The 27,533-nt window shown below is 39.1% G+C and overlaps 1 protein-coding gene across 1 annotated transcript; it reads left to right on the top strand.

Annotated features, from left to right (window-relative positions):
• Nucleotides 1–958: 958 nt before the first annotated feature.
• On the top strand, nucleotides 959–27,440 carry LOC136426973 (NBAS subunit of NRZ tethering complex-like). Its single transcript, XM_066415691.1, has 29 exons — nucleotides 959–1,151; nucleotides 1,477–1,531; nucleotides 2,322–2,364; nucleotides 2,726–2,806; nucleotides 3,376–3,423; nucleotides 3,927–3,970; nucleotides 4,396–4,529; nucleotides 4,996–5,081; nucleotides 5,302–5,358; nucleotides 5,773–5,900; nucleotides 6,837–6,958; nucleotides 7,844–7,912; nucleotides 16,374–16,560; nucleotides 17,299–17,492; nucleotides 18,398–18,499; nucleotides 18,792–18,847; nucleotides 19,292–19,361; nucleotides 19,837–19,962; nucleotides 20,409–20,557; nucleotides 21,454–21,561; nucleotides 22,028–22,106; nucleotides 22,590–22,694; nucleotides 23,381–23,445; nucleotides 23,909–23,980; nucleotides 24,419–24,502; nucleotides 24,721–24,795; nucleotides 26,051–26,180; nucleotides 26,891–27,025; nucleotides 27,306–27,440. Exons 1-29 carry the CDS (start codon nucleotides 1,065–1,067, stop codon nucleotides 27,438–27,440), a joined length of 2,826 nt encoding a protein of 941 aa, XP_066271788.1. The 5' UTR covers nucleotides 959–1,064.
• Nucleotides 27,441–27,533: the final 93 nt, after the last annotated feature.

Consider the following 27,533-nt stretch of genomic DNA (forward strand, 5'->3'; position numbering starts at 1 on the left):
TCTATTCCTGGGTATGTACACCTTTAAAACCTTCTCCCTGCTGCCTAACTCTGTAACCAATAGAAAATAGGGTGCCATGTAAAACGGCTACTTCAGTGTGTTAAAGGTTAACTAACTTAAAAGTATGAAATTTCTACCATTTTCCACTTAGATGAATTGTGGCATTTTAGCATTGATTCTGCTAATTGTATCCATATTTGCATAATTGGTACATGTATTTGTAATTGTTCCACCTGACATGGATTATGTTGGTTACATGTATCAAAGTCCTATTACAGAAAACAATGAATTTATAGAATTTTCTTATTAACTATAAAAAAATCGGGTCATAATTTGAATAATTTGTATTTCATTGTGTACAGCTCTGCCTGAGCTACCCGTATACCCAATATGATAGAAATCCGCGGTTCTTTTGTTAAGATATCCTCCTTGAAGATTTTAACAAAACGCCCCCTGTGCAGTTCCAAAGCAAGCTGCTGGGGGCCGAAATCTGGACCAATTCTTTCTCCCATCAAAGGCTATCTGCTACCAAAAAACAACATCATAGCATGTCCAGGACAAAATAAACATTATACCGGAGTTCTGCTACAGTATCAAGGTGACACAGAAGGTGGCCCATAATCGACCTTGACCTTCATCTTCTCAACACCTACCTATGTACCAAATATCATCACAATCAATCCAGAGATTCTTAAGTTATACCAAGGATATTATATAGGATACATGAATGTCCTTGGTTATACTGACCACAGATATCCGGAAACACAGACAGACAGACACAGAGATCTGGAGAAATACACACTAAAAACAATACCTCTATTTTTGATGGAGATGATAAAGCTAATGGAATGCTTTGTGTGATTTCCAAATTTGCGTTTGTCATGGCAACACTACCACGGCCCTGTCGGCACATCGCTACACTATTGGGTCACCAGGTAGGCTGCCTGTGAGGTCAAAGTTTACCACGGGTCACATACAGGTCTACGTGGACTTGCACGAATGCGGATGATTCAAATGCCGCTCATAGCCAATTGGGACAAGTAAAGTATACCTGATTACACAGAATGGAAGTCTTCAACCCTCCCGAAAACATTCTATACGAGCTGCTACTCCGGGCAGAGTGGAAAAAGACGCTAGAGCCTCCAAAACAGGTGCGTTTGAGAATTATGGGGGAGGGGGGTTGCGGCTTTCTGTGACCTCATAAAGTAACAGTTATTTTTCGTATACGATGATTGCCATATTGTCATGCACTTTAACGACTAACGATATATTCCTGATGACTAGTTTATATTAAAAAGACCTTCTGCACATAACGTTACCCGTTCTTTGAAGTACAGTTAACGTTAATGATGCAAGCTAGCAAGAAGATTTTATCAAATATCTTTGAAGCAAATTATTTTGCAAGTGATAACAATTTTTGTTGAAGATCATCTGTTCCAGAAGATCTGTTTTAAAATTGCTTAATTTATCTTTCAGGATGAAGCCTTAGTCTCCAGATATATTCCTGAGCTGCTGGCACTGGGACCCGTTGGTAAGGATTTTAATGTTGTTGTCAATTTCTTTTCAACGTCTATGATCTCGCTAGACGTGGTCTCTGCATGTACAGGTAGGTGCTGGGTTTCACATGTTTCAAAACTCTACTTGGCATAGGAAAATAAATGTAGTGTTTCCGAGTACAGTCCTGAAAAATATTAGGGTCAGTAGGTTGGGATCCGCTTTTATTAAAGATTTCGGGCAAAGTGATCCACAGATGAGTAACGGAAATGAACTAAACGAACGGACACGGACCATGAACCAGCTTTCGCCCTACTTTATGTTGTAGAATGTATATTGCTGTACCATAAACATGTAATGATTTATGTTGATAGAGTTATTAGGACTCAAATGACTGTGTATCTCTGTTATATTGTATCTGACCCTTACCTCTTCCCTCATGACCTCAATGAAAAGCGGCCTGCGTGCCGATTTGAGCTTATCATGAATAAACAAAGGTTCAAACAAACAAACAAACAAACAAAGATATCATATAATATGATATAGGTACAATTTTCATGGTGTCAATCAGTACTTGTAGGTTTGGTCGGTCTGTTTATATCCTTTTTACATTGCAACAGAAATGAGGAGAACATGTGCAAAAACGATTCTACAACCTTTTTCCTCACTCAGATGTCGTATAAAAAATTTCAACATATAAGTTATAACATCAAAGTCATCAGATTCCAATTTTTACACCTGGGTGGAGTAAGACCTAGGGATGAATCTAATTTGATAGTACATGTATCACTGTTGTCTTACACAAATTCAATTTTTTTTGCACACAGGTTTATCAGTTGCGGTCTTCAAGAAACTTGGATCCTTGATATGGTAAGAGTTATGAAACTGATAACATTGATCTACTCTAATTATTCCATTGTATTGTATTTGATAGTATAGTGTCTTGACTAGTATCACATTTTATGAATATGAATGTAGAATTTTTGTCAAACCATCAAGTATCTTTGCAGGTCTAACATTGGTGACACAATCCAAACACCTCTATAATATGTAGTAATCAGTATTTAATAGAGGCAACATCAATTGTAACACAGGACATTTTCCATTTGCACAACATGTTGCCATATGCTACATATGTAGCTGTCTTTTAAAATGCTGTACTATACTTGATTGATGCTTATTTGTTTGTTAGGTTTGTCAGACTTATATGAGTCTTAAAATCTGTTTTCAGGCGAGGAGACCTGCATGGCCTGCCAGCACCTCTGGTCCAGTTCAAAGATGCCCTGATGGACTGGGAACTGCAGGTGTCCAGGTAAGGTTTTTTAAACTACACCTGGTAGGTACAAATAGCAGGACTTTTCTAAAGAGGGTAAGAAGGGCACCGCAACTCCATGTCCTGACCATGCATCCCCTTACCCTAGAGAGCAGATCATCTGACAAGCATAAACTTCTGATTGACTAGGGATGCTATTACATGTAGGTCACATGTGGACACAGTCTTCAACTGTGACATGTCCGACAGTAATTTTGCCCCTCAGGAAGCCTTAGAATTCCCCATTGTAAACTTAAGTTCTCTAAAACTCCCCACCATCCACCTGCTTGGTCACTACATATATGTAAGCTCTGTCGCAATGCTTCTGATCAGCTTTAATTTTTTTCCTAGAAAAGAACTGAATAGGTAAAAGTCCCATAGCTTTGAGGCTGTAGTTACAGTGGGTTGTTAATTCATCTCAGTCCTACATGTAAATCAGATAAATTAGACAGTGACACATCATTATTCATAATAAAGCACAAACAGTTTGAAATTATAGAATCTGGCAATGGTATGATTGTGATTTTTGTGTGTGTGTTTCATATCTGTTTTATACCTTCTACTTCCAGGGACAGAGAACTTATTGCCCTACTACAAGACCATCTAATTGAAATAAGGTATGGATACTGTTATGATTTGATATGTATTTTACCGTGGCCTTAACCTGGGTGTCATCCTCTGTAGTGACCGCTGGCTCAATCTTTTTGCTTGCTAACCATGTGTGGTACCCATGCCAGGGTACCATGGCCTGTCATGATACTCATTCATGTTTTCCTGTGATGAAACTATTGAAAGCTATATCCTATTCTATTTGTGTAAGTGCTTTCAACAATTTACTCTTAATTAAAAGTTGTCTTCACCATCATTTTGGATTGGTGTTTGATATACTTAATTTTGAGGCAATTATGACCTTTATAAAACATTCAATTGGAGTACAAAACTAAAAGGAATTTACAATTGGCCAATGTTTGAAATTGATTTTTCTTCCATCAGCTTTGATAAATGACATTACAGGTTGATTTTCAACAGCATCATTCAAAGCAATTTACTTAGTACATATTAATAGAAATGGGCATTTTCCATCTGTGCATTGAAATTTTATGCTGTGTTGCTTCTTCAGGTCTTCCCGAGATGACTTCAGCACTGCTGTGGCAAAATGCACTGGTACGTACAGGAAAAGCATTATGCTTGATGTTCAATGTACCTTACTTACATGTACCATACCCATCTCGCTTTTTCAAAAATCTTGGCAACTATCTTTTCAATGAAATATAAAGGAATTGTAAAGCCACACTAAGTACTAATATCTTGCATGTCCTAGTTATGTATAAATGTCTACTAGTAGTGTTTATTTGGTTATTATCACCACCCAGTGTAAACATGCAAATGTACATGGGCAGGGGAAAAAATCACCCCGAGTTTGCTTGCAATTTTTAAAAGTGAAAAATTGCAAATATACACATCATGTGCCAGACAATTAATAACAAAAGTTTAAAAACTGTACAGTAATTCTTGAGGCGAGGAAATCACAGTGAATGTTGTAAAAATGTTGAAGATTCAGTGCTACGTTGTTGTACTTGTTGTGCTAGTCGGATCAGATCCCCACCCCCAGTGGCGTAAGCTGTGCTGGAGTCCAGATGGAGTCATGCTGGTGTATGCTGACAGCTGTGGCAGTGTGCAGGGGTATGATGTCATGGGGGCAATGCTCTTCAACATTCCTCAGGTATGTAAAGTACATGTAGATTGGGCAGAGAGGAACATCAATGGGAATGAATTATGCAAATCTGGACTTGATTTGCATGATGAGTGAAAAAAATTCTATGATTAGTGTAATATTGGAAACTAGTCCTTTTGCACATGTAGGTAAGCTGCAACAATATTTGAGAAAATTAGTTTATTTTATGCCCCAAATCACCCTGGTTCATGACGAAAAACATTGAGGTTGCAAGTTACAAGCTACATGTAAAATAAAGTAATGGGATACATGTATATTAGTTGTTTAATTTTACATACTACATGTTTTGGCTGTATTCACGCTAGGTGGATGAGGGCTTAAACTATGCATAGATTATGATGAAACAATTTTTTTTGGTTGTTCTATTTATTCTATCTCACTTATTTTTGTACTTTAGAAAATCGAATTATGACTTTGTGCTTCAGGTTTTATAGATAACTTTGTCTTATCCTAGGAGAGAACTAAACAGAACGGACCAACCGACTTGAGAAAAGCTGTGTCAGGCATGGCCTTCCTTCCTGCAAAGGACGACCTATCTTGGTAAGACAAACATACACACATGTACACAATCATGTTTACTGTACATTTAATGTTAGATGCTAACCTCAGTTTTACAGGCCTTGGGAAGTACTCTGAACAGACTGTGGCCTAGCAAAGTGGCATGGTTAATCTGAAATTTCCAGTTCTGGCAGAATTTGCACCAAGAGTGCTTGCTTGCCAAAAGTTACAAGAACTGATGTGTTCATCTTTTCTTTTTCAGGTCCTATGAGCTGCTTGTGATAAACTATCAAGGGAAACTGACCAGTTATTTTGTAAGGTAGGAACATGGATTTCGCATTGCAAGTCAAGTCAAAGTTTATTGCACAATGATTGTAACAGGTACAGTGTAAGGCAAAATACTGCTGGCTATTTATATCATGAGCACCTGTTAACAGTGCATGTGGGTGTACTACATGTGGTTTTTGGTGACACCTCAGGAGCGGGCCTGCTTGATATTTTAGGGTTTGGTTCTGAGTTTGTTAATGGACTAGTTCCATTTTTTTCTCACATATCTGTTTCTAGAGACTTATTTTGGTGTTATTTGTATTTACGGTTCAATTTTTATGTTTTCATGATTTTGAGCACACTGAAAAAAAGTGTGGATTAGGATAGTCGTAATTGTTTTCACACAAATCCCATTGTTTTCTAATCAGACAGACTGTTGTATGTAAATTATATTTCTTACCTGCAGTAACACCAAGGGTTACCAGGAGCGGCACAGCCATTACCTTGTGGATGTGTACGGAGGTTGGGCAGGAGATATCCTGTACCACCCGCAGCACAGTCTGCTCCTGCTAGGGGGCAGCGCTAACTTCACAGGTGATTTGATTTGATTTATCTTCAGCTGTATAAGATGACTTACAGCCAGGGCTCAGCTGAGAATGTCCTTCTTTTAGAGCTTTGATTATTTTCTTCTGAAGTGTCATCTGATGTATTTTTTGCTGATAGTTGAAATCTTTCAGTAATTGTAGCCTGTTCAATTTAACCATCTGCTCTCCATACAATATGTATCAAATTCCATGGATGGAGGTTTCAGCCCTGTCAGGCAGGTTCTAGTGAAGAGTTACAGTCTTCCTTCAGAGAGGGTGTTAAGTCTTCAGTCCCGTTCATTGTGTAACCTCAGGCTTTAAACTTCTGCACATTAAAGAACCCCACACACTTATTGATAAGAGTTAGTGGTGACCCAGTGTGCTTTTAGATTTGCTGAAAATGCATATCTTGGCAAAGTCACATTCAATTTGCACAATTACTGTAAAAGGGGAAACGTTTGTGGAGATTTATGAAGGTTAGACATCCAGGTAAACAATTCTGGATAAAATTCTGAGATTTAATTCCAAATGTTTTGCCAGTGAGTTCGTTTTAGTGACGCTTAAGAAGAGTGATGGATGTCACTTGAAACGTCCGGAATTAAATCCAATCCAAATCCAAATTTTATCCAGTTGTAGAGTTTGAATTGTCTTTATATATATTCTTCACAGTGATTTCAAGTTTGCGTTTGAAACAAGGGGGTACAACACAGAACAAAAACATTTCGTGATGGTTTTAAGTTCGTTGGGAAGGGGACACCGCGAAAATCGTGAACATAAAACCATCACAGGCATTTCACCTTTTACAGTGACCAATAAAAAAAGCATCATGCTTCACATAGCAAAACTTTAGTGATTGTAAGAATAGTGCAGTACAGACCCACACTGTTTAGTTTCCCTCTCCATTTTGTAATGGAGAAGTTTAATAAAGAAATGTGTGCTACTGTAGGTGGGTCAGTCTCCCCTGATGAAGACAGTAGTGCTGAGGGAGCAGGTCTGACCAGTTGGAGGCTGCTGTCTGGATACCCTCACTACGCCAGGGCAGAGACATGGACACCAGAGGGACAGAAGGTCAGGCATCATTTATTTAGGCAATGTTGATTTGATTATATGGATAACATCCGCACAGGCATCAATTTTCGTTCGTTTCCACACAAAAAAAAGTTTGGGCCATACTGTAAATCGTTTACTAAGTAGCAGCTGCAATATTCAGGAAAACGGATGATAATGTTGTAAAATGTCAATAGTAGTCTATTCCAAAGTCAAAGAAGAAGCTTTGAAAGAACAAAAATGAAGAACCTATATTTCAGTATACCATACTATCAGTATACCATACTATATGTTTAATTTTGTTCATCCTTCCCGACCACATAAATTTCATATATGAATGCAACTTTTTTTTTTTGCCAAACTTTTTTTTATTTGCACGCTTGCATTAGTATTGGGGTTCCCAGAGGATGTAATCCATATAATCAAATCAACATGGCCTTATCGTGTATCTTTGTCATATTTTACCTCGATCTGTAAAAACAAAGGTAAAAATTGTTTTCTATCTGTCACATGTATGTGTGTGTTTGCTTTTGTTGGTGTGTGTCGGTATAGTTTTTTTTTTAATATTGTAGAGTGATGTAGAAGATTGTGTAAAAGGAGACTGGCAGAATGGGAAGGTCACAGGGCTTGGCCCGGGTCCAAAGTTGGTCGGACAGGCTGGCTGGAAAATACATACTTGTCTATTAGGCATAGATAGCAAGAAATTTATGAAAATGAATATAAAAAGAAATTCACAAAAAATCTCGATATTTCATTTCTTCTTGTTACTGATATTAGTGTAACTTACACATACATTGATATTCTAGATCTTTGTGTAATGTTCATCCATGCTGATTTTATATGATACGGTCCCAGGCATTTGTACTAAGCCTTATTTTTGGTGCCCTTTCTTTTCACTCCCTCCAGGAAAAGACAAGAAGCCTGGCATCCTTGACGCAGTTGAAAGTGGTTGGGCTGTTCAAGAGAGGTCCACAGGTAAATTAGCACATGGCTACTTCTCCTCGGGACCAGCTTTTTAGCGAATGCCCACAAACGCCCACTCTGGCGAATTCCGCGCTGCACAAATCTCTTTTTTTTTGCTAGGAATATGTTCAGGTTGTACTCCCATTAATCAATCCTCAGTTTCAAGTCAATCCATAGATCCAAAGTTAAATAAAGGGAAGTTGATGATTCCTACCTGGCTTTTTAGCGAATGCCCAGCAAAAATGGCTTTTTAGCGAATGTCCAATATATCAGCCAAAATATCAGTGATCGTGACACGGGCGCTAAATCTACCACCATAGACATGTTCAACAAGTTGTCCCCTGAATGTGTTCTCAGTTTCCGTGCTGTACACGCCTGTAAAGTCACTTTTTTTTTAACGAAATACACGGTGCGGGAATCCACAGCCCCGGACGTAAACAATCCAATATGGCGGCTCATTTGCATATTTGGGACAGGTTACCAGCGGCCTCTACCCCGTATACGTGACGCGGGCCGCGCAGTGTATTTTGTAAAATAAAGCTTTACAGGGCTGGCGTGTACAGCACGGAAACTGAGTACTACATATTCAGGGGACAACTTGTTGAACATGTCGTGGTAGATTTAGCGCCCGTGTCACGATGACCCATATTTTGGCTGATACATGTATATTGGGTATTCGCGAAAAAGCCATTTTTGCTAGGCATGCGCTAAAAAGCCAGGTAAGAATCTTTAAGTTCGCTCTATTTAACTTTGGATCTACATTTGTATGGATTGACTTGAAACTGAGGATCAAGTAATGGGAGCACAACCTTAACATATTCCCATAGCAAACAAAAATGAGATTCGTGCTGCGCGGACTTCGCTAAAAAGCCGATGCGCTTCTCCTCAGCCAATGAGAAGCTGTGGTTCATATCTAGTACGTAGCATGGGACTATGAAAAAAGTGCAAGACTATTTCATGCAAATGAGGAAAAAAGCATGTGCCTATCACCCAAAAACTGTGGGTACTAAAGGCATGTGACCTATTCTGACCAATCCTCCCCGATTCTGGACCCCCCAATGGGACTAGAATTACAATTTATGTCATAGGGTAACTGACCAAGCCCTGTTTATACCACTCTGAGGAAGAAGAAGAAACACCAATCACTAAAAAATAAAATTATTTCACTCTCATACCTGTGGTATGGAGTAAAAAACAATATACATGTAATTGAAAATGTGAAAAACAATACTCCCATAGACCGTCTGGTCATAGTTGTGGTATGATTGAAAAACAATATATTCAATAAAAGAACACTGAGAGTTCCGCAACCTCATATCTCCATGAACAATTCTAATATGCAAATGACTTAAACATTTACATAATATATGCTTAATCATAAACACCTTTATCTTACTTACACATGTTGCAATATTGACAGTCCTATGATTTTCCAATTTGATGAATTTCAGTGTTTTTGCATTAATTATGCAAATCAGGAAATTATTTGCATAATTGGTATCTGTTGATGCTCCACTTTCCATAAACTACATATGTTACATGTATTTGAGTCTTATAATGGAAAACACTGCAAATATAGATTTTCCTCATTAGCTATGCAAATTAAGTCCCAATTAGCATAATTTTCACTACATTGTGTATATCTCTGTCTAATCTACCTGCATACTAAGTATCATGGAAATCCGTTGTTCCTTTGATTAGTTATTCTCCTTAGAAGATTTTCACAATAATGCCCCTGAAGTTCCAGAGCAAGCTGCTAGGGGGCCCAAACCTACACCACTTCTTTATTACATCACAAGCTATCTGCCACCCAAAAATCAAGACCATAGCACGTCCAGGTCAAAATATACAAAAATTGAAGTTCAGCTGCAGTACCAAGGTCACATCCCAGGGGGCCCAAAATCAACCTTGAATTTCAGCTTCACAACACCCGCCCACATACCAAATATCATCGTAATCCATCCAGAGGTTCTTGAGTTATGCTGACTACAATAGTCCGGAAACACAAACAGACACACACACACACACACACACACACACACACACACACACACACACACAAACACGCCCAAAACAATATCTCCCATTTTCATGGGGATAAATATAAGGAAAACTGTACAATAATTCCCATTCCTAGGGTTAGGGAGTTCAAAAAATATAGTTCACTCCAAAACATGTACCTGTGGTATGGAGAGAAATATAAAAAGAGTACCTGTCAGGTAGCCTCTGAAAGTGTTTATTTTTTCCAGACTTTACAAATGTGAATGTAATTGAAACATACAAGTACATTTAGTATATATATAGCACTGCAACACATTTTTTTTTACAATTTCACAAATATACACAAATGTGTCAATTACATATTGTTACAGGGGCCATTCCCAGCGGCTTTTTTGGCTAGGATGTGCTCCCTACATGTAGTTACATATATCTACAGGGGTCATTCCCACTGGCTTTTATTGGCTAGGGTGTTTTCCCTCGGACTTCTGTGCAGAGATATCTTCCCTGGGTTTCTGTGCAGGGTTTTCCTTCCCTGTGGTTTGAATTTAAGACATACAACTTAATCTGTTTTCATTGTACATACTTTACAACATTTTATAGAATTACAAAATTAATACATTTACATATGAAATTTACATTACAAATATATCTACATTAAGGATGTTCTTTAACTTTTCTAATTTCTTTTCCCAGTTTAAGAGCTCACATGCCAAAGTGCCACCCCAAGTGCTTTAATTGGTTCCTTTAAAAGTGTTGTACAATCAAAGTAAACCAAGAAGTTTGGCCAATATTTGTCATATTTTAAGAATGCATTACAGGTTGCACCAAAGTTGGTTTCTTAATTTAAAAGGACGAAATTGAGGGTTGCGATTTCCCCCTGGAATGGCCTCAAAAAAAATCCCATTTCACCACCATATAGGAAGCGTTCCCCACAATGAAGCCTCATTCATATGCATGCTTCAGACGTCATACGGCCTTCAAGAATTTTCAATAAGTTTTATTATTCATGCATGAAGGACATTCAATTTTCCTCACTCTAAGTCTGAGGAAGACTAGAGTAGGATTTTGTTAAAAATTTGGGGGTCCCGCGTTCGAGGACATGCCTCAAGCTTGTCAAAGGGGAAGGGGTAGTAACCCCTCCCCGTAAAAATATACATTGTACCCTGCTAACTGAAACAGCAAGGAAACTTATTGACCTATGTGCAGCTAGGAACTACAAGGTGAACAACAATATTTTTGTGTTTGAACAATCTTTTAGCTTTTAGACTAGTGTTTTGGATACAATGTATCAGACATATATATTAGGAAACAATACCAGCTACAGACAGCAGCTACTTCATATATTTGTCATCAGACTTGTGTGCCGAGATTGGAAAACATCTTTGAGAAAAAAATGTTATCAATTACCACCCTTCATAATGGAGCATTCCTCACAGTGAATCCTCATTCATGCTTCTGATGTCAGTCACCCCTTCAAGAATTTTCAATGAGTTTCATTATTTCGCATCAAGGATATTCATTTTGCCTCACTTGAAGTTGGAGGGAGACTGCAGTATGACCAATGAAAATTGCATGCATTATATTTCTATGTTAGAACAAAGGTTTAGCTACTCGTGGACAAAATGTGTATCTTAAACACTGAAAGTTTTCTTCTTTTAAGAAACTTTTTCTGTGTATAAGAAGAAACAAGAAAAGTAAGAAAAGGCATTTTTGGTAGTGTAGAATACTACCCTTCCATGTAATTAAAAAGATAGCCACTCCATGGCATGAATAAGTGTTGCAGACAGATTTATATGCAAAGAATTCAGAGCATGGGTACTACATGCTTCAATGGAGAAAGATATTAATTCAGGGACGAGCTAATCAAAATGTTAACGTCATCATTGTAAGAACCAGATACTTCAGTCTACTTTTAGACATATTCAGTCAGCGTTATGCCCCTTGCGGGGTCTTGCCGAGTACTGTGTAGATAGATGTCAAAGTGCTTCAGTGTAATAGGCACAGAATGTCCATTTCAACCTCAAATTTTGAAGGGTCCCCCTCCCTTACACAGCACAATTACCACTCTCACCCCTGCTTGGTTCACGCATCTACATTTAGTCTGCTATACAATGTAGTTTAGGTGCACCTATTCTCAATTAAAACTAATTTCGATCTTTGATATAATGTGTGGTGTACTATACTTACATTCAGGTGATGCTGTCTCTAACTTTGTGTCTCCCTGCTAAGCACTTTGCAGTTCTGTTATGATGTCGTACTGTTATGCCGCTGTTTCATCCCTAGTTACTGTGTTCTGCAAGCCTGGTAGTAGTTTTAGCTGTTAGATCTGATTGTCCTTGTTGTCTTTAGGGTTGTCCAGGATTGTGCCATGCCATCTTCGGAGGTGGTTTGTCCATCACAGACAGTTCTGTTGCATGTTGGTCAGGGGTGTCGTTGTCTTTGAGACCGATGGTGTCCAGATAGACCTCCACATCATGTGTTGATTGATCATAAGGAGAGGTGCCCACGTTTTCCTTGCTGAGCTGTTCCGTAAACAGTACTGGTACCGCGCAGCTGTAGTGTTGTATGGGTGGCTTGTTTGCCATTCCCTGTCCATGGTCGTTGGGAGGTGGTGTCAGCTCTCTGTGTACCTCTGCCTGCACTGTGAACCTGTGGGGGTGTTTTGGAGGAGTGCTTGCTGTCTCCTGTCCTTGCTTTTCGTGAGGAGGTCTCTGCTCTGGCTGTATGTCTGATGGCTGGAGAGATGGCGTGGAGGGGGTATCTTCAATCTGCATCATTTCGGAGACAGGGCCAGTGCTACCTGTATTGCTTCCAGTCTTGTCAGTGCGACAGGTCATCTTGGAGGAGTCTTCTTCCGTCTGTATCAGCCTTGAAGATGGTGGTGCTTCTGCCACTTCTATTGTGGATCCCCCTTGTCCATGGTCAGGTACACTGAAGACAGCCATCTCCACGTCCTGCCTCTGTTGATCATCAGGTGGTGGTGCCAGTGCCAGAGGTGGAGCCGGTGCAGCAGGAGCATTACTTGGCCAGCCAAACGTCTCCCTCAGGGCTCTTCGGAACTCTGGCCTCCTGAAGCTGTAGACGATGGGGTTGACCATAGACGACAGAGTCGCGTAGAGCAGTATAGCCACCCTTGTGGTGACAAGTACTGCAAAGGATGCCTCTTGTTTTGCAGCGACAATCTGACTCTTCGCTATAACCAGGAACATGATGGCTCCAGCCCACACAGCTAGGGTTATGGCATGAGGCACCAACTTCTTGAAGGCCCTGGTCTGGTAGAGCCACAGGTCGCGGTTTTCATCCCTCTCCTGTTGTTTTCTAGCCTCCCTGAAGATGAGGAGGTAGAAGATCAGGATGATGAGAATTGCCAGGACAACTAATCCTGACATGATATTTTCGATGACGCCGGTTGGCCCAGTGATGTCAGCAGACTCGAAACCACAGTACGAGGTGATGTCGGGATTCTGCAGCTTTTCAAGGATTACGTACGCAACTTCGTACAGCAAGGAAAATGCCATGACCACGAGTGTGCTGATAACCACACGCTTTGTGGTGACTTTCTGGTGGTAGTGCAGGGGGTGGCAGATGAAGTAGTACAGTTCGATTGCCATCAGCAAGAATGTGGCACTCATAGCTACTCCAAACCATCGAAACAGTTGTCTCTGCACCCAACATGCTGTCTGGCTGTCGCTGTCATCAGTCTGGAAAAGTATGTAAATCTCTGTAGGGATCATACAGCACATGAAAATGATGTCGTAGATTGCTAGGCTACACCGTAGATAGTTACAAGGCTTTTGGAGATACTCCTTCTTGTAGACCAAGTAGATGAGTAGCAGGCTACAGCCAACTGCCACCACAAAGCTGATACTAAGATATGCAGTCTGGAGACCACCAGACGTCGAACCTTCCGGTAGGGCAAGATTCCAAGCTGTGAACTGGTCGTCTTCTGACATTTTCGTTTCATTACCAATCAGTCAACTTGTCAATCACAGAGAATGTTCTAAACTCAACAGGTTTTTAGCTTGGGTCGGAAAGAGATGGGATGAAGTAAACAGCAACCACCTTTCACCAGCGAGTGTAGGATGGAAATGACAATTTGCCCTTAGTTAAGATCATTAAAATTCATCAGTGAGGAGATTGGAAAACATCTTTGAGAAAAAATGTTATCAATTACCACCCTTCATAATGGAGCATTCCTCACAATGAAGCCTCATTCATGCTTCTGATGTCAGTCACCCCCTCAAGAATTTTCAATAAGTTTTGTTATTTTGGCGTCAATCATTTTTCCTCACTTGAAGTCTGAGGGAGACTGCATTATACTATAACCATTATGCCTAGAACCATTGACAATTTCGTTATATTTTTGTGTTAGAACAAAGTTTTAGCTACTTTAGGATACAATGTATCATACATTAGGAAACAGTTATCAGATAATACAGACAGCTAACATCATACCGTTTGTCTAAAATAACTTCTTCCCAAGATTTATTCTAAGAAATAGAATGTACCTCAAGTTCTCAACCAATAAATAATGACATAAACTGGTGAACATACTGACTACTAAGCAAGCCATGCAGTAGAAGCTCAGAAAGAACAAAAAATATACTATGGTTAGGACGTACCAATTTCATTTGTTGATTCTCGGAGTCGCCCGCTCCTATTTTTTTCAAATCCAAAAAAAAGGACATTTTTACTCACTCATATAACTGTAACATTACTTTCAAGCCATTGAACAATTTTCCAGTATAGCAATATGGCCTAAATTCCTTTATTCAGCTTTTGTCTGACAATGTTTTTATGTTCAATGTTTAATTTTTTTCATGAATGGTAGACTAGAAGTACATTTTTTCAGGTAAAAAAAAAAGTCCAGGCCTTTTAATCATTTTCAATCAACAGGTGCATCTATCCTGTGAAATGGGGGACCCGATATACCGGCATGAGTTGGTTCTCTACTCAGTCTTTTCAAGCTGCAAAGTTAACTTGTCTAATGATTATCATATTTATTTATTCTATATGTTATGCAAGCTCCTATGTTCACTCCATACATAATATTGCAAAATTTTTGTTTTTATTTTTTTGCCCTGTCGCTCCACATTTTTCTGAAAAAATCCAAGAACCGACAAATCTAATTTGTGTGGCCTTACAGTTAGATATGCAAAGTTTAGGTGTTCCAGCTGCTGCCATGCCGCATGCCTGTGAATCTGGTGCATTACGCCAAAGTGATACAGATACATCATGTGCAGTCCATGCCAGGCAAAGGAGCCATTGGGTTCCTGCTATAAATGTGTTATCTTTTCCTTTGAGAGGAAGACTGCTTCTGACTAAGAATATAGCTCTTTCATGTGATTAAAAATATAACCACTCCGTTGCATCAATAAGTGTTGAAGACAGATTTGTATGCAAAGAATGCAGAGTCTGGGTACTGTGTGCTTCAATGGAGAAAGAGAGAAAGTCATCAGGAGCAAGCTAATAAAAATGTCAATCATAATTACAAGGACCCGATGTTTCAGTCTGCTGTGAGACATATTCAATTACATGTCAAGTGCTTATGACATTACAAAAGCCTTGCTTGGAAAATGACGTACATACATGACATTGTACTAAAATGCACAATTAATAGTATGCATTTTTTGCCCACAAAACAAGTTTTTCGGATCTATGGAATTCTCATAGGACACTTGGAGGTTGTTTTTACCTCAGTCCCCAAGTATAGGCTCAGTTTTTGGTGCCATTCGTGATTGGGTTTGTAATAGGCCTTGTTTGTGGACAGCATAATTCGAGAAGCTGTGGACATTTTGTAAAACTATGTGGGTATGTGTTTGAAAAATAAAAGTCATGTTTGATAATGGGCCCCTGTAGCTTTATACAGTACTGTTACAGTAGCAGAAATTTCCAGTTTTATATCTCATGTCCTGGACATCCTATGGTCTTGATTTTTGCATGGTAACATTAGATAGCCCTTAGGGCAGAGAATAATTATAAGTGAAATAGGTTTGGGCCCCCTAGTGGCATTTTTGGAGCTGACACGCTTATTTGGTTTGAGCAAGGACTTACCTAATGGTTTGAGGTTTTCACTCCACTCCAGGACTTGTGATATGGAGTAAAATGTATTAAGTATGTGGTGTTTAAAAAAGCACCTTGTTGACGTTTGGTGTCATGCAAATTTGACTGTGTGACCTACATGACATTGTACATTTATATGACTTGTTATATCCATAAATAAGATGAAAATCAATGAAATGATGGAATTTGGGTATTTTTGTATACATCATATGAGAGTTGACCAAACACTTTTTGGTCACTTTACTGGAAGTTGAAAATTTAAGTGTATTATTAAGTTGAATTAGTATTGTAAACGTTATGCTTTAGTTGTGTCAGTGTGTTGTCATGAAGTACCATTTTTCCTTCCTCCTTTATGATGATGTTTCAAGGAAAGAAAACTTATTTTCCCTTAATCATTTGATGAACTTAGGATGGAGTCGTACAGATGCACCTGTCACCTGATGGACAGCTGCTGGTCACCGTGCACCTGTCAGGACAGCTGTGTCTGTGGCAGCTGCCATCCCTGCGCATGCACAAGTGCTGGCACCTGGAGCAGCAGCCTGGCTGCGACCTGGTCAACCCAAACCTGGGGGGAACCTTGCCAAGGAGAAATAAAGGTGCAGACGCTGTTTGACCTTACGGCAAAATAAGTTACTCAAAACACCCTCCAGATTAATTTTGGAATAAATATTGCACTTCGGACTTATGTTTCTAGCCCTTTACAGGTTATACTTATAAAGTTGATATTTTGTGAAAAGCTTTCTTGCCACTTAATGGATCATAATGACCCCCAGCGGGGGTCGTCACGCGTCATGGGAAATCGAGAAATCTTCAGGAATTTGAAATAGTCGGGTGTTTCAGACAGCATCTGCTGTCTTTCGTCAGTGACTAAGAAAAGGACCGGGAAACCAGGTTTTATACCAAAACACTGAATAGATAATGTTAATGACTGAGGAAAAGACCATTTAGATATCTTCACATAGTTTCCAATAGAAGGCTAAGTCAAGACAACCTTGTCTCGATTTAGCCTTCTCTTGAAAACTAGGTCAAGTATAAACATGCTGATAGCCTGGTACTGTGAATTTTCTAATCAGTCCAAAATCCGGTCCACTGATTTTTTTACAAACCGAGTTTCCAATAGAAGGCTAAGTCAAGACAACCTTGTCTTGATTTAGCCTTCTCTTGAAAACTATGTCAAGTGTAAACATGCTGATAGCCTGGTACTGTGAATTTTCTAATCAGTCTAAAATCAGGTCCAGTGATTTTTTTACAAACCGTTTTTTCGGACCGGTCCAGCAGAAAATAACGGATACCCACCCCTAATTCTAACCCTTCCTGTAATTTCCCACATGTAGGTGTGAGCTCCTCCTTCCCCCTGAGTGATGTGAACTGGTGGTCTGACGAGGCCCTGATCATGGCGCGTCAGTCGGGGGCTATCACAGTCTCCTCCACGGAGACTCTGGACAATCTGCTGGGAGAGTCGCCGGAGTGGTTCGAGCCAGGACCGCAAGTGTCCGCTGCTGTGGATGGGGAGTTCCTGGCACTAGAGGTAAGCTTGTCATCACAAATCAGGGAGCTGAGAAAAAGGAATGTTTGATAAATTGAAACTAGAATCATTCGAAAGTGGTTCGAGCCAGGACCGCAAGTGTCCGCTGCCGTGGACGGGGTGTTCCTGGCACTAGAGGTCAGGTTGGCTGAACAAACCAGGGCTGTCCCCAGCTTTAGATATTTTTGTGTCACACTCCTTGTTTTGAAGCCCAGTTTTTTTTTTTTTTTACGTTTTGTTGTTGAATCTGTCATTTTAAGCCTTATGACAATACATTTGAATCAATGTCATGTCATGAAGTTCAGATGTTTTGGACAGACGGGGTAAATATCTTTTTTGTCCCTAACAAGCAAATGTCCGTCCCAGATGGAGGGACGGGTTCCGGAAACCGCCCTGTAACAAACAAACAAAAACAATTCGAGGAGCCAAGTAGAAGGAGTGATTGCTTTTAAGGCGCACTTACATGTACATCATCTTGAAAAATTAGGGATATTTCCAAGGCTTCAAGATTCATGGAAAGAAACTTAACGCTTATATGTAGTCTAGGATTTATTTCCATAAATGAAAGTTCATTTCTGCTGGTAGCTAACATAGTACACACTGTCAGATAAAACTGGAATTCTGAGGAAGACTAGAGGATAGTCGAAGATTCCATACACTAAGTCTTGTTTTTTTGTGTTGAATAAAAGAATTTTAGTCAAACCATGATGATTGCATTTCTGAAGTGTTAGGGTACAAGGGATTATAGAAAAGACATTCAAGTGAATCACAAACAACAGGCATGCTAAAAATACAGCTTATTATGAGTCAGAGTGGAATAAAATGAACAAAATACACAGTTGAACAGAATTGACAAATTAGGTGTCACTGAATATGTCAAGAATATATTTTTTTAAATCATGCTTTAGGTTGAAAGGACAGAGAAGAAGCCAGAGGGGGCAGAAGATGATGATGATGATGACGATGAAGACACATCCAGAATCATCCGAGCAGCACAGGTTGTCAAACAGGTATAACATGACTACAGTCCCTTAGGGATGATGCCTGAGGACTGATACTCACCAGATAACTATTGATTATTGTCACTGTCTCATGTCACACACCTTCTCATTATAGCTATAGTATGTTGCCATCTCCATTTGTCATTGTAGTCAACTTCAGCTTTCAACTTTATCAAATGAAGTTGAAATCTTTATCAAAAAATTGCGTTAAGACAATACACACTCCGGCAAACAAGCTGAAATGAAAAAGGGATCATAACTATTGAAAGCTGATGTTTTAAGCTAAATTTTATAATTTCAGGTCGTCATCGGATTGGCTAAAGGTGGCAGAATTTCCCTACCAAGGAAGAAACCCAGGTTTGTTAAGTTCAACACTCTGGTTACTGTACTTTTGATCCTAAGATTAGGGGAGAATGACCCGGATTGAATTGAAATAATTCAACAAATGTCTGCTAGGAAGAATTTTAAAGAAAATTGGCAGTTGACAGTTGAATTTTGCACACAAAAAAACTGTTGCAGCTTTCCACAGGTTCCAATATACTCCCTCCTATTCTATGTGTAAATCTTCTATAGACTAAGGAATTTTGACTATTGAATCAGGGCTGTCTCCAGAACCCGTCCCTCCATTCGGGGATGGGAACTTGCTTGTTGGGATCTTAACTTTAACAGACAGCTTTAACAACAAATATTAACAACAGTCATGAACTCAAAAAAATGAGTGGGATGGAAAAAGATAAAAGCTGTAGACAGCCCTGTATTGAATGATTTATTTACAGAAAGCCCAATCTGTTGTTCTTGTAGGGCTGTGCACTCCAGCTACTGTCTGATGAGCTTAAGGTCAACGACCCCGGAAGAGCTCTTTGAACGAAAGGTTAGTCTGAAACTCTCAAATGATGCATGTATTAAGTATATTTCATCACAGATGATTTTGTATCACATTGCAAATATTTTGGTTGCTTTCAGAAGAGTAGTCTCCAATATGGTAGCCTAAATTTGCAAAGTCGTCTGCAAATTTACTGGCCTTAATTTTGAACCATGCTTTTCAAAACTAACATTTTTGAGTCGAGCACACTGTAAATCTTGAAATATTGATGATGGTTTTACATGACAGTGTATGTTCACAATTTCTTTTTTATTCTGACCGTGAATAATAATTATAGAATTTCTGTCAGCACTGCACTCTGTTTGCCACAAACTTTCAACATGGCAAACTTACCAAGAAATTAAGTCCCCCAAACTTGAATGAACTTACAGTTACTGTTAGTATATACCTGGTCCAGTAAATTACAAAATCATCCTTGCTATATGAGCATGACTGTTTTCATTTTATTTCCACTTTGTTTCAGCTTGAGAATGAGGAGTATGGAGAAGCCCTAAGCCTGGCCAAAGCATACGGACTGGACAGCGATCTGGTGTATCAGAAACAATGGCATAAACATCCCGTCTCCATATCCAGTATACAGGACTACTTGGTTTGTGTTTTCTCTCTTTTCTTTGATAGTCAGACTAAACTGTATCTGACTGTTTGGTTTAATACATTCTATCAATTATGCATCAGGCATCTGCGTGTACATTGTAATGTGTGCAATACAAGTATACAATAGAGTACAGTGTCACTTGTCACTTTTTGGCCAAAACTTTAAAGTTTGTGTCAAAGAAATGTGGAATGCTCTAGACCGAAGGCCAAAAAACCAGTAGTAGCCAAAAATACCTTTTATTTATCATAATTATAGCACAGTGATACTGATGTCGGTAAAACTTGCCAGGTGCAAGTAGTTTTGAATGCAAAAATGTACTGTAGCAGTATGACCCTGTCAACCATTGGAGATACCAACTTAGAGCTTATGCATGCAATTGGGGCTAATCAAATTAAAGGTCAAGAAAAGAAAACAGTGTTCTCTATTTTTCCTGACTCCAGACGAAGATACAGAAGAGGAGATGGGTGCTGCATGAATGTCTGGAACGTGTACCTGAGGACATAGATGCTGCGAGGGAACTGTTAGAGTACGGTCTCAGCCGATCAGATGTGGACACTCTACTCAAGCTGGATGGAACGGATGGGGTCAAGTATGGAAATACTAAATACAATGCTAAACCTTCTTCCAACACTAACTTATTTACGTCTGATAAAATTTTCAGTAACTGCTGTTGCCTTCTTCAGGATCAATAATCAAGCACTGCAGCCATCACTAAGCAGATACAGTGGGCGTTATAAACTTCCTGGCACGTTTGACCAATTGCTGACATCACGTATCCGTCAAGACATGTGTCAATAAAGTCATGAGTGTGTCTGTAACTCTCGCGAGTTTACGTTCAGAAGTGATTGGTCATTATCGATCCTGAAGAAGGCGACAGTGGTCGTTGAAAATTTGATCTTTGAATACCTTAGTGTTGGAAGAAAGTTTAGCATTGTATTATCATGATAACTATTAACACAGATGATCTTTCTTGATAAGTATGGAATACGTTTAATGTGAACCCTCATAATCCTGGGTGGCCTTAAAGACCATCTCAGTAAAGAAAGGTGTTATGTATGCCCTCTCAGGAATGTGTTGACCATCTGATGTGTGCGTACCTCGGGGATAATGATGCTGGATTCTGTACATCTCTGACATTCACTAATTTTTAATCTGGCAGTCTTAGAGTACCTGGTAGAATTATGAGAGTTGATAGAGTTATATCTTTTGTCTGAATACATGTTTTGTATAAAATAGGTGTTTAGGGGATAAGTCCGAAGACAGTATATGGCCTCATTAAGAGATAGGAGTTAATTCTTTTTTGCTTTCTATTCGTAGCACTCGATGAGAAAGAGTTTGGTAGGAAGTTAAACACACACCACTACCAGTAGACTAGCCCCCTGTTGTAGTGCTTGCACATCTATATGTGGCCCAAGGGCTATAGAGACAGTGATTGGCATCTACATATATATGCAGAAAGGTGTTAGAAGGATTTTGTTTTGACAGGAAAACAGACGATACAGAAGCATGGGGCAGCCTGGAGAATGCTGACCAGAGTGATCCTGATGAACAGGCTAAGAAGGAAGCCATGTTGGAGAAGGTGGACTTCAGCAAGTGAGTTGTACCAGTAGTCTTAGATGTACTCTCAACATACAAAGAGTTAAAATGTACAGTCACATATGTTCAAAGCCAATTCACTATGGGTTTGGTTTCTGAAAGTGCACAATAGATTTAATTGCCAATACTACAGTGGACATCAGATATTGCTATTTGTGGAGAGATCTTACCAAGCCCTCAGACCAACCAATGACAATACTGGCCAAACATATTGGCCAGCTTATATTTATCTGCATACAATGTTGTATGTACATGATTGTATATGATTGTAGACAAACTTAATCTTTATTGCATATTTCCAGAGCCATGTCATTAAACAGTTTTTGGAGAGGTGGCACCAACTTACACAGTAGCTATAGACGAGTTGATGTCCTACACTTTTTGCAGAGGAATATTATTGCAATAATCTTTTATGAATCTTAACATCCTTGCTGATACTCAATACTTATCACAATTCCCGCAGACTGAATTATGAACAGAGCGACCTATGTCGTGTGCGACAAAAAATCCTGGTGTACTTAGACCGGCTCTACACATACGAGGTAAGAACATTTGTTATGTTGCCGTGTTCGGAATTCCACTGTGACAGTTCCTGAAAATTTGTTCCATGTCATTGTCAAGCTTATATCTGCACAGTACCTAAAAGAACCCAACACATATCGAGAAGAGTAGGGGTGACCCGGTATGCTTGGCCAAAAAGCCGCATTGCACTACCACTAGCTACTTGAAAAAGCATCATGCTTCAACTCTATTGAGGATGACTGCTTTACATTTTTTAGATGTGTACAATGTAGCTGTTGTGCTTTCATAAGAGGCTACATGCATTTTCACACCAAATTAAGTAAAGACTTATTAATAATCCTTTTGGTGAGAGCATTGCCTAGACTATTCCTGTATTTGTGACTTTTTTTTTTACTAACACAATTTTTGAAGTACATTTTCAAAGACTTATCCGTCTCAATTAACTGTTGTTTGGAATAGAATTTATATATCTGAATGACATGTAATGTTAACCAATTTTTAAGGAAATTCTTGGCGGAGGTGAACAGGCTGCAGACAGGTATAACAGTCAGTACTTCAGTGGTTTCCGCCAACAGAACATTGTTGAGTTGGCACTGGACATGGCCAGGGTAAGTACTTAGATTCCATCTTGGTGTTGCTATAAAGGGAGTTTGTGGTTAGGGTTAGGAAGTCAATTTTGGTATTAATGACTACTATGGCGTGCTGTGAAAGGGGAAATTGTGGTGTTTTGATGTTCACAGTTTTTGAGGTGAGCTCTTAAAACCACTGCAAGAATTTTTGCTGTCTGCTGACTTAAAACCACCGAAAACTCTCCATTTTCTCCTAACGGTGAAATCAAATCCCCACAAACATTTTCTCCTTTTAGAGTATTATTAGTATTGTTACGTTTATATTACTGTAGATTGTAGCTTTGTTTTAAGCATTTGTAGCATGGTTGCCTTGTGCAAGAATATAAAGAAATGGAATGATGATGAATACAAAATGAAATTGCAGACATAGCAGCTATAGATTAACAATGGTGCTCATACTAGGCATTCTTATACCGTCAAGATATTGTTGTAAGCAAAGCCAATTAATGTACTATGTGATGGAAAGACAGTCACTGTGACAGTAACATTGTTGTAGTACTGGTTCTTGTATATCTACATAGAGCTACTTAAAGATTGATCTAGGTGAAACCCAAACTCTTTGTATTTCTAACAACTAGATGTAATAGAATTATTTGAAACTGTGGTTTAATTTTGGACTATTTTGTTTCATACTAAATTTTTTTCCCTAAATCTTCCAATTACAGAAAAACGAATGGCAATCGGTAGAAATACTGTTTGCAAACCACCACGAAGATTTGCTGCCACACAGGTGAACTTTTCTCAGATATCATTATCACATAATAGTTTTCATACTTCTCATACTAACAGCAGTTCACGAAAATTATATATCACCACTATCTATTTACAATTAATTACAACTGATAAGATAACTAATGTATTTCGTTTGTAATAAGACTGATTACAAAACAGAACATTTTTTAGTCTAACAGTATTAGTACATGACATTGTGAAGTTCATACTGTATTACTATGCAGATGAGGTACATGTGTTTATCAACTAGACTATTAAGTCTTATCACAGTGATATAAAGCTATTTAGCATGTTGAGTAGAATGTTATAACTAATGATTGTCTTAAACATTCATGGACCATTTTCTCTTTGTAGTTGCAAAGTAATAATCTTGAAAGAAACAAAAATTCAGATGGTCAGACATTTCTTAAGAAATTCTAGTACCAAATCAGCACTTATTTGTGTGAATGTCTTCCCCTCAGGCTGGCTATCCTGTCCAACTTTCCAGAAACTACTAGTCCTTTTGAATATCAAACCCTTCTGCCAGTGGCAAGGTACAAAAACTATTGTATTGTCTTTTCATGAATGTTCTTTTTGCCTTCGCCAAGAAGGTTGTTCTTGGAAGCATTTGTATGTATGTGATATGTACACTGTATGTTTGAAATGTGTACTATGTATGTACTATGTAATGTATATAACAGTTTAACTCAAGAAGCTACAGATCGATTGTCATGAAATTTGGTATGTGGTCATGTCCTATGGAAAAAAATGATTAGATTTTGGGCCCCCAGGCTGCTTTCATTGGTACCGCAGCAGAACTTTTGTTTTGTCGTGTTCTGGAAAAGCTATTTGTATGGTCACGATTTTTGTTATATATAGCTGTTGTGCTTGCAAGAAGTGACAAGTTTGGCCCTCTAGTTGTACTTCTTATATAGTGTTCAGATTAAACGCTGATAAACAATGTCAGTTACTAACAAAACTGTGTTATACAGTTTGGAGGAAACCCAGGCAATGTTGGAAGAGTGGAGAGAAAACAAACCCCGAGAGAAAGACTGGTGTGAGGAGGAACCATGCAGGTAACATAATGCATCTGATTTCATAGTTATTGTAACGTTACTTATAACTTTGAATCATTTTGTAATGATGCAAATTTTGTTCAAAATCAAGGGTCAATAATGAGGGCAGTGAAATTTGCTTTTGAATATCTCACTGCTGGTATATCTACTTCATGTTTACAACCGGTTTTGAGCTTGCTTCGATTTGAAAACATGTTGCCTGTACTTTCTTACAATAGACATGCTGTGGAACCTTTGTTTGTGGATCCAGGGGCGTTTCTGTATGAAAGCAACACACAGATGGAAAAGTTCAGGTAGATGTACAATTCTTATAAAAATGCATTAAGGTACTGGTATCTAAAACAATACTTTTCACATTTGCTCCTTAAAATGCTAAGTCAGTAGATTGAGGAAGGATGCAAGTTTAAGAAGTCATTTCATTTTCCTATCATTTTGTCATCCTCATTTGAGGTACCTTTGCATACTACGTATCAGATGTTAAAATAAGGCACATTGAAAACTGTCTCTCATCTTAATGGAACTATGATTTGAATGAATCTGTTGATTGGAATTTATAAGTGCACAATCAAAACACGGTCAAACATACCTGTCTTTGGTGCTGAACACTATCCACACACATTCAAACATACCCATCTTTGGTGCTGAACACTGTCCACACACAGTCAAACATCCCTTTCCTTAGTGCTAAACACCATCCACACAAAGTCAAACATACCTGTCCTTGGTACTGAACACTATCCTCAAACAGTCAAACATACCTTCCTTGGTGTTGAACACCATCCACACTAATAAACATAACTGTCTTTGGTGCTGAACACCATCCATACACAGTCAAACATACCTCTCCTTGGTGCTGAACACCATCAACACACAGTCAAACATACCTGTTTTTGGTGCTGAACACCATCAACGCACAGTCAAACACATCTGTCCTTGGTGCTGAACACCATCATCAAACAGTCAAATGTACCTGTCTTTGGTGCTGAACACTATCCTCAAACAGTCAAATGTACCTGTCCTTGGTGCTGAACACTGTCCTCAAACAGTCAAATGTACCTGTATTTGGTGCTGAACACTATCCTCAAACAGTCAAATGTACCTGTCCTTGGTGCTGAACACTGTCCAATCATAGTCAACACACATCTGTCCTTGGTGCTAAACACTATCCACAACAGTCAAATGTACCTGTCTTTGGTGCTGAACACTATCCTCAAACAGTCAAATGTATCTGTCCTTGGTGCTGAACACTGTCCTCAAACAGTCAAATGTACCTGTCTTTGGTGCTGAACACTATCCTCAAACAGTCAAACACATCTGTCCTTGGTGCTAAACACTATCCACAAACAGTCAAACATACCTGTTTTTGGTGCTGAACACCATCAACACACAGTCAAACACATCTGTCCTTGGTGCTGAACACCATCCTCAAACAGTCAAATGTACCTGTCTTTGGTGCTGAACACTGTCCACACACAGTCAAACATACCTGTCCTTGGTGCTGAACACCATCCACACTCACAGACAGACACTGATTTGTGCACCATGCAGGGTGGCCTTGCCTGATGAGAAACTGGTGTTCCAGTGGTACCAGGAGAGATCCATGGCCATAGAGGCCTTGTCTCATCAGGTGGACAATGCCTTGGAGCTAGTGCGGCTTGGCTTGGAAAGAGAAGTCCAAGTAAGTCTCCTTGTTCCTTCTTTGCCATTGCTACAGCACTACATTTTCTTGGCAAGAATTTTCTGTGTCTTCAAGTTTGCAGTTGAATCAACATTAGTGATCCAATGCAAGACAAAGAATCTCTGTACACAACTAATTGCAAGTGTTTTATTCAAGTCGACCATCTGTCACCTTCTTCAGGGCAATACCGACTGGTTCTATTTAGCACTTCAGCTATGTGTCGACTGTCGCTGCTAACAGATATGGTCCTGAACGTAAAGCACTCACATAATATATAATATGTAGATCATGTGGCATAGTCCCACACGTATGGTAGATACACCATGTTCTGTTAGCAGCAACATCTAACTGCAGTACGAAATAGAACCAGTCATGAAGAGGATAGACAGTCACCAAAACATTATCCAGTGACTTACCAACCTGATGAAATTATTCATCGAGGAATATACGTTACACGCACCATCCACACACACAGGCAAATACACTTATCCCTGGTGCTGAACACCATCACCGCATAGTCAAACATACCTGTTTTTGGTGCTGAACACCATCCACACAAAGTCAAAGATACCTGTCCTTGGTGCTGAACACTATCCAAAGACAGGATTCTGAGTCACACTTGGTTGTGTACAAAGATCTTTGTTATCCAGTGACTTACCAACCTGATGAAATTAATCAAGGAGGTTCACAATTTACTCGCTTCACACCAGGGCTTGCAGCTTCTCCACGATGATCTGGTTACCCTGGAGATGCTGGTGTACGAATGCCAACCAGACTCCATAGTCGACCTTCAGAAGTTCCAGAGGCTTCCTGACCTTGACAGACTACAGCTGCTCATGGCACAGGTGAGGTCATAGGTCAGAGGTTACAGCTGATTTTGACATTTGAAACATTCTATAGACACACTGTTATGTCAAAAGTAACATTGAGAACTTCAAGACAATAGGTCTTGGCTCATTTTAGATTCTATTAGTCTGTTAATCTAACTAAATATTAACTTATTGTGTTTATAAGCTTACAGCTGAGAGGTTTAGTGTCAAAATATAATGGTTAACTTGTGCTTGTACTTGTGCTTTTCATATGTTTTGCATTTTGCATAATATTATGTATCTGTCTTTTATTCAGTCTACTGCGAGTGACTACATGAAGAACATAAGGCACCGAGCATTACCCTTCCTCCAGCGCTGTGATGCTAAGAAACCCAACAGTGGCACCAAACTACTTCAAGACTACATGGTCATGATTGCAAAAGTAAGTTGACAGCTGCAGCTTTTTTTTGTTTTTTGTTTGTTTGTTTGTTTGTTTGTTTGTTTGTTTGTTTGTTTGCATAAGCAGCAAATTGCTTGACCAGGT

Source organism: Branchiostoma lanceolatum, chromosome 2 (assembly GCF_035083965.1).
Source record: "Branchiostoma lanceolatum isolate klBraLanc5 chromosome 2, klBraLanc5.hap2, whole genome shotgun sequence".
NCBI classification, from domain to species: Eukaryota; Metazoa; Chordata; class Leptocardii; order Amphioxiformes; family Branchiostomatidae; genus Branchiostoma; species Branchiostoma lanceolatum.